This window comes from Octodon degus, unplaced genomic scaffold (genome assembly GCF_000260255.1).
Source record: "Octodon degus isolate 3935 unplaced genomic scaffold, OctDeg1.0 scaffold00057, whole genome shotgun sequence".
NCBI classification, from domain to species: Eukaryota; Metazoa; Chordata; class Mammalia; order Rodentia; family Octodontidae; genus Octodon; species Octodon degus.
The window spans coordinates 9,703,041-9,709,626 of record NW_004524633.1 but is presented as its reverse complement, the minus strand read 5'-3'; the positions used below and the strand labels follow the sequence as shown (position 1 = coordinate 9,709,626).

At 41.3% G+C, this 6,586-nt stretch overlaps 1 protein-coding gene across 1 annotated transcript in view; it reads left to right on the top strand.

The window, feature by feature from the left end:
• Negr1 (neuronal growth regulator 1) overlaps nucleotides 1-6,586 on the top strand; it is an 891,516-nt gene that overhangs the window by 671,928 nt on the left and 213,002 nt on the right. Inside the window, exon 5 of the mRNA XM_004634002.2 lies at nucleotides 4,958-5,078. Within this exon, the coding sequence (XP_004634059.1) occupies nucleotides 4,958-5,078 (121 nt within the window). The remainder of the gene's footprint in view (nucleotides 1-4,957; nucleotides 5,079-6,586) is intronic.

The following is a 6,586-nucleotide window of genomic DNA, read 5'->3' as shown; positions in this document are numbered from 1 at the left end:
GAACGTGAGGAGCCCAAGCACTTATTTTCTCTACTACTTCAATGTACTTAAAGACTACATCTGAGCAGAGCAAAGTCTGCCTCCATGGCAAGAGACAACACAGCTCCAGAAACACAAACATGCACACTCCCACCCTCAGGAAACAGCGCATGCATTGCTAATGCAGGGTCAAGAGTCACTAAGCGGTAGTGCTTGCTTGGTGGTAAGAGATGGTCCCAGTTCTGGGACCATCTCTCGGGTTCCATCACTCACTCTTCTTTTCCATGATTCCCTAAAACGTAGAATATTTTACCGTAAAAAGCTTGCTTGGGACAACTTGGCTTATAATTTTCACTGCTACAGGTCTAGCTGAAAATGCACCTAATTGTAATGGTTAGGATTACCCTTCCCAGGCAGAAAAAGGGCTGGATCCTTGTGGTGCCAAGAATCGCAACATTGCCCTCACATGAAATTTGAAAGTACAACCTAGCTCCTGAGCGCTTGAAATCCTGTGGAACTAGTAACAGTTATTCACTCTAAAAGTCACACATTACATAACCACAGATGTGGTGTAGACCTTGGCGAGCTAATCGTACAGGAGTTCAATATACTGAAAATATGTCCCCAGAAATATGAAGCGCAGCAAAAGCTCAAATAAAGCCTTCTGAAATTCTATGGTCACATCGTTTTAAAAAGGTTCTCTCCAGGAAGAGTTTCATAAAAAGTATGTTAACAACATAATCTCTAAGAACTCTTCCATAAAAGAATGTATTGGATAAAATTGGGCATTTCAGTGGTTAGTCCTAAAAGCGTTTTATTTTTACAAATATTAGGGTTTAGAGCAGCATAAAACTTGAAATTTCAATGAAAATGTTCAGTCGTTTCCATTCAGCTAAAAGAAGTGGACTTCGCTCCACAGTGACTAATGACCTATTTGATGTTTTTCCTCAATTCCTGCCTTGTCAAAGGAGTAGGTAGTGATGGTCTCCTCACACTGAGAATTTCTACTCCAGCCTTCTGACAACCCAGTCTTTTTCCTCTCCTGCCTCTGTTAACTAGGTTCCACATGACAGCCAAAGAATCTTGATAGAATTTTAATCAAATATCATCCTTGGAAAATCCTCTATCATCTTCTTAGAAAAATATTCGAAGTCTTCAGCATGGATATGTTCTTGGGCCCCTCCATACCAGTATCCACATTTCCTCAGGATTTCCTTCTCCTCTACTCTGTTCCAACCATGATTACCGTTTTTGATGTACTCTAACTAGAAGCACAATGCTAACCTGTTAAATGTGCTTCCATTCCCACTCATCGTCTCTGCTCAGGGTCTGTACCCTTCCTGCTTCCTCTTTTTGCAATCTACCAAAGGCCCCATGACTCCTCTCCCACATTATGTAATTTTTAATGACATCATTACTTTAGAATTACAGAGCTCTGTAATTGTACCACACAAGATCACATGCTCACATGCTGTGCTTTAACTTTTTTTTTTTTTTTGTATTTTATAGTAGGGTCTAGAGGGTGTTCAGGGTCTCACTACTAGATCGGACTCTTAGTTATCTGCCTTCTTACAGCCTGCCATGAGTTGGGATTACAGGTACATGCCCGTCATGCCCGGTGTCAATTGCTGTTTCAGCATGCCCTGGGAGGCAGGGCCAGCAAGGCAGCCCCAGGCATCAAAATCCCAGCCCCTGCGCCTGCTTGCAGGTGCTTTAATCTGCTGAACTATTTGGCCAGCCCTCTCACATGCTGTGTTTTACCTTTAACCTTGCCCTGCTTAATTTCCACCTAAGTTTTCTCAATCTATTAGGTCTCTACAAGGCCTTGAAATTTTTTCCATTATTGTTGTCTCTCATACAAACATTTATTGAATCAATGAAGAAATGAAGAAGAAATGAGTGGATGAGTCCTCTTTCCCTCAATCATTTCGAAAAGCTGCACAGTGATATGAAAAAGCAATTTAAATTTTCATATCCCCAAGAAAAATCAATGGAGACTTTACATTTATGCTTAGAACCTTAGCCACACAATAAAATCTCCATGAGAATCCACTCTGCGTTGATTACCCAGTAGTCTTCTTCCCCCTTCTGTCTCTACTCCACAAAATGCTCTTAGGACATTTTCTTAAACATGTTGCTATTAACTATTGATTCACTGTTTATCCATGCCCCCCTGTGTCATTGTGGGGTTCTTCCCATACACAGCATCTCATGGGTCACCCACTGGCCCCAGAATTACAGGGTCCTCTCCCTTAACTTGAGTAGTAAAGCACCTATTGCAAAGCTATGTGCATGCTTTACTTTATAAAAGCCTTTTAATGATGAATTAGATTTTTATTTCATCTCATTATGCCTGGGCTTTCAGGCAATGTTCCGGATTTCATGCTTTTGTTTGCAATAAGTCATGGCCTCCTTGACAAACAAGAGAGTAATTAAACTAACCAGGTTATCAATAGAAGCTTGCGGCAGAGCTCCTGTTGCACATGGTGATTTCATTTTCAATAATAGTTGGATATCAAGAAAGATGATGTCTCTGAGTGTGACAGGGAGCAGAGACAGGAAAGGTGGTGAGAACAGCTGTGAAAATCTAGTCTTACCTGTGCCTCTTAAAGCAAACCTGTGTCATAACTGACAGATGAGTGGGGTTTATTTATAGATGATTTTTGTATATTTCACCGCTTTCTACAGGGTGAGGCATGAAAATTTGCTTAACAAAATGTTAAAAATACTAAATGATTCTTTATATTGTCTTTGCACATATTTATGTATACATAACTGGGTATGCACTTGTATGTGTGTGTGTGTGTGTGTAGATTTATCAGTGAATATTTTCCCATTCAAACATGCTTTTGGTAAACATTCATTAGTTTTCACCAACTTATGAGCAAATGCTTTCATGAAACCATTTCTGTTTTGAATCATTATTAATGCAAATACCATTAAGAAATACCACAGTGCTATCATTTAAACAATGAAATATCAACCTTAACAGAAAATGATGACTTTGCTAGGGTTTTATTTTTTTTAAAAAGGTAATACCCCATTGTAAGATTATTTGTGGCTGAAGAAAACACTAAACCTCGATCATTTCCATTACTTCATAAGAAACCTCAACTGCAGGGGCACCCATTTGCCCAGGTCATATTTTTGAATGAACTCTTGCATTTTCAAGATTCCAGGTGTGTGAACTTCTCTTCCATGTTGTTATTTAAGTATGTTAGATGTTAGACACTTGGTAGAAAAGGGATTATTTATGAGAAAGCACATTCATACAATGCCGATGATTCCCACCAAATATTCTTCCTATTTCAAATCTTCCCGTCTCAGTAAATGGGAACTGCCACTAACTTTCAAATTACTTAAACCAAATAAATCCATCCTGAATTCTTCCCTTCACCCCAATCTTATTTCATTCTGCCAAAAAAAATCTTTCTGGGTCCAACTTTGTAATAGATGGCAAACCTAACTCGCTGACATCTCTTCCACTGATTCTATGTGGGTCACCCAGCCTTACCTGGCTCCTTGTACAGTATCCTGTCAACTTCCACCTCTTCCATCCTGTCCTCCCTTAGAGTGACCCATTGACTACAGGAGTTGGGTTTTATCCCTGTTCTCTAATGGTTCCTTAATGTGGCGCTCCCTGCACGCCTCACCTCAAGTTCCTTGGGAGGCCTGACATTGTGTTCCCTTCTTTCTCTGGATTATGTCACAAACCAGCCAGCACTACTTTTGTCTCAGGGTCTAGCTGCATGTTTCTCTTCCAGGAAGGCTTCCTCTAGACACAGAGAAGCTCACTGACTTCCATGTCCTCCTTCCCAGTGGGCCCTATTCTGATTGCTTCACATGAACCTGTCCCATTCATTCTTTGCACAAATTCTCCTTATTCTTCAGCATGAGGGTTTTTGTTGCTTTTGCTTTACCATATTCCTTATCATCTTCCAATGTTCAATTTAGACTACTTACTACCTGTATTTTCTCTTTATAGTCTATCTCCTCATGCCTCACCCCACTTATAGCGTAAGCCCCAACATGTCAAGAGTTTGACCTCTCTGTGCCTTAGGAAGTGCCTGGTACATACTGATGGCTCAATGAGCGTTTGATAAATAAAGGACTGGGGATGCTACCAAAAGCCTGGAGCCATCACTGTCTGGGCTTTGATCTCTGAATGTGCAGAGGTGAGTGAGACAATGCCCCACCATCAGGGAGCTGACAAGGAAGCTTGGCATATTCATGAATAATGACAGCAAAGAGAGAAAGTGGAGGACATAAGCAATTCAGATCAACTACTTAAAGAAACCTATTTCTAGCTAGAGAAATAGTAAAGATCACAGAGCAAGTAACCTGGAAAATAAGCCCTGAGTCTGTGGAAATGGAGACAGACTGCCTCCAGGTAGTGAAATTATGTAATAAAATCACTGAATTGATAAAGTACAAGGAGAAGCACATGGTATTGCAAGACCCCAGTTGGACTCAACATGGCTAACTTCGAATACAAATTCTGGAACTAAAGTAATGGGATGAACTTAGACAAATTATTTAAACTCTCTGAACTTCAGTTTTTGTATTTATGAAAGGGGATGCCACTGCCTGACTTCCAGTGTGACTGAGGAGACCAAGGACACGGAGCACTCAGCCCGTTGAGAGTCTCAGGCACCTCTCATGAATAAGAGTCATTATGGGGCCTTGACTGGGGTACAGGTGATGGGCTCCCCACACCATGCCATTTTCTCAATAAGAATCAAGGCCACAGTGCATGGCCTTTACTCTGTACTCCCTAAGAACATTTTTCTACTGTTGAAGTTGAAAAATGGAGCTGAAGATGCCTAATTTTATAGTTTAATGCACTCACCTATCAGGAATGGATTTCTTGGGATATAGAAGAAATAAATATGTATATGTATGTTTATGTCTGCTGAAGACTATTTTTCCTTACCTACTAGGGCTATACATATTTTATTGTTGTTGTTTTCTTTTTCAGTTGCTCCTACGATTCAGGAAATTAAATCCGGCACTGTGACCCCTGGACGTAGTGGATTGATACGCTGCGAAGGTGCAGGTGTGCCGCCTCCGGCCTTTGAATGGTACAAAGGAGAGAAGAAGTAAGGACTCTGTGATTATTACTGCATTTCAAGCGCGCGTGCTAATGTTTATGTTTCAGACCCTTGCTTCCAGCAGTTTCTTTTGCTGGCTTGAACAATTCTCAGCAGCCTCCTTACCAGCAGGAAAAAGAAGGGACCCATGGGGGAAGGATGAGCAGCTTATAACCAGCACAAGAAACATCCACATGGCTTTATAGCACCTCAGCGATGTCTCCAAATCCCCTGTCCCTGGTGCAGCTCATTTCTTTCCTTCCCTTGTGACGCAGCACACCAAGGTCTTCCTGGCAAGCACGCTTACTTGAGAAGTGAACCAGCCTCTGAAGGGTGTGGGCTTAGCTTCCACAAGAACTCTTCAGAAACAATTGGAACTCCTGTCTCCGCCTGGCTGATAAGCCCTGGCCCTGTCACCAGGCTTCTTGCCAAGACAGTTTAACGTTTTGTTTATAGGACCCTGTGTTTTAGGTATTCTATCAGGAAGGAGGCAAATATGTGGTTAAAGGGAGAACCAAGGAGACTTCAGGTGACTCCAACTTCAGCTCTGTGTGATCGCGCCCTTGAGCAAGCTCCGAGGTCATGGAAAGCGCTATGGAGCAGTAGAAGACAGGGCTCAACATCTTTCTCTTTACCTGCAGTGAGCTCAATCAGCCCTCTTCACCCACTCCCTTGCCAAGCCACTGGAAAAAGCTAGGGTGCCCGGAGTTCACTCAGAGGTACAATGCAGAGGAGAGGATGCAACGTAGAGAATATGAATTTGCTTCCAGACTTTCAAGAGTCGTAGTCAAGAAAATGTTAGACTGAATCATACTGAATCTCTCACAGTCAAAAACAAGATAGTGATTATTCTATTGTCTTCAACATATGACTGGCTTTTACTTATCAGTACAGGACTCTTAACTAATTGCAGTTATTTATCTGAGCAAAACAAACAAACCAAAAAATAGAGATTATACAAGACCTTAAGTGTTGCCACAGAGATATGGTGGTACAAGCATAAGCTTTGTTTTGAAGTTGAAATCCAAAGACGTATTTATGGAAGACAGTTTCCAAGACTGATGCCAGACTGAATAATAAAGGCTATCCTCAAAACTCTCTTAGTGGTTCTGAGTAACTGATAGAATTTTACCTCAGAGTTTTTACCTAAATTCACTATTGCACGTGAACTCTCACCTTGGGGTATTTTATCTCTTTTTATTAATGAATGTTTTTATTCATTCTAAGTATCTCCTTGTGGCTTTATAGAAGACCCCAAATCATATTCCAAGAATTCAAGTAAGTGGTCCCTGGCTGCCCTCTTCCACCCTTACAAGATAATGTGTCTGGCAAGATAGGCTGTCTCTGGTCCTGCTAATCCAGCATGAAAATATATGCTGGGATTTATCTACACCAGCAAGGATTAAGAAGATTACTTCTCAATCATTTGAAAGTAACAGAAGGGGCTGGCAAGATGGCTCAGTGGTCTAAAGCACCTACTTGGAACAAGCTTGGCAAAGCACAGGGACTGCGGTTCA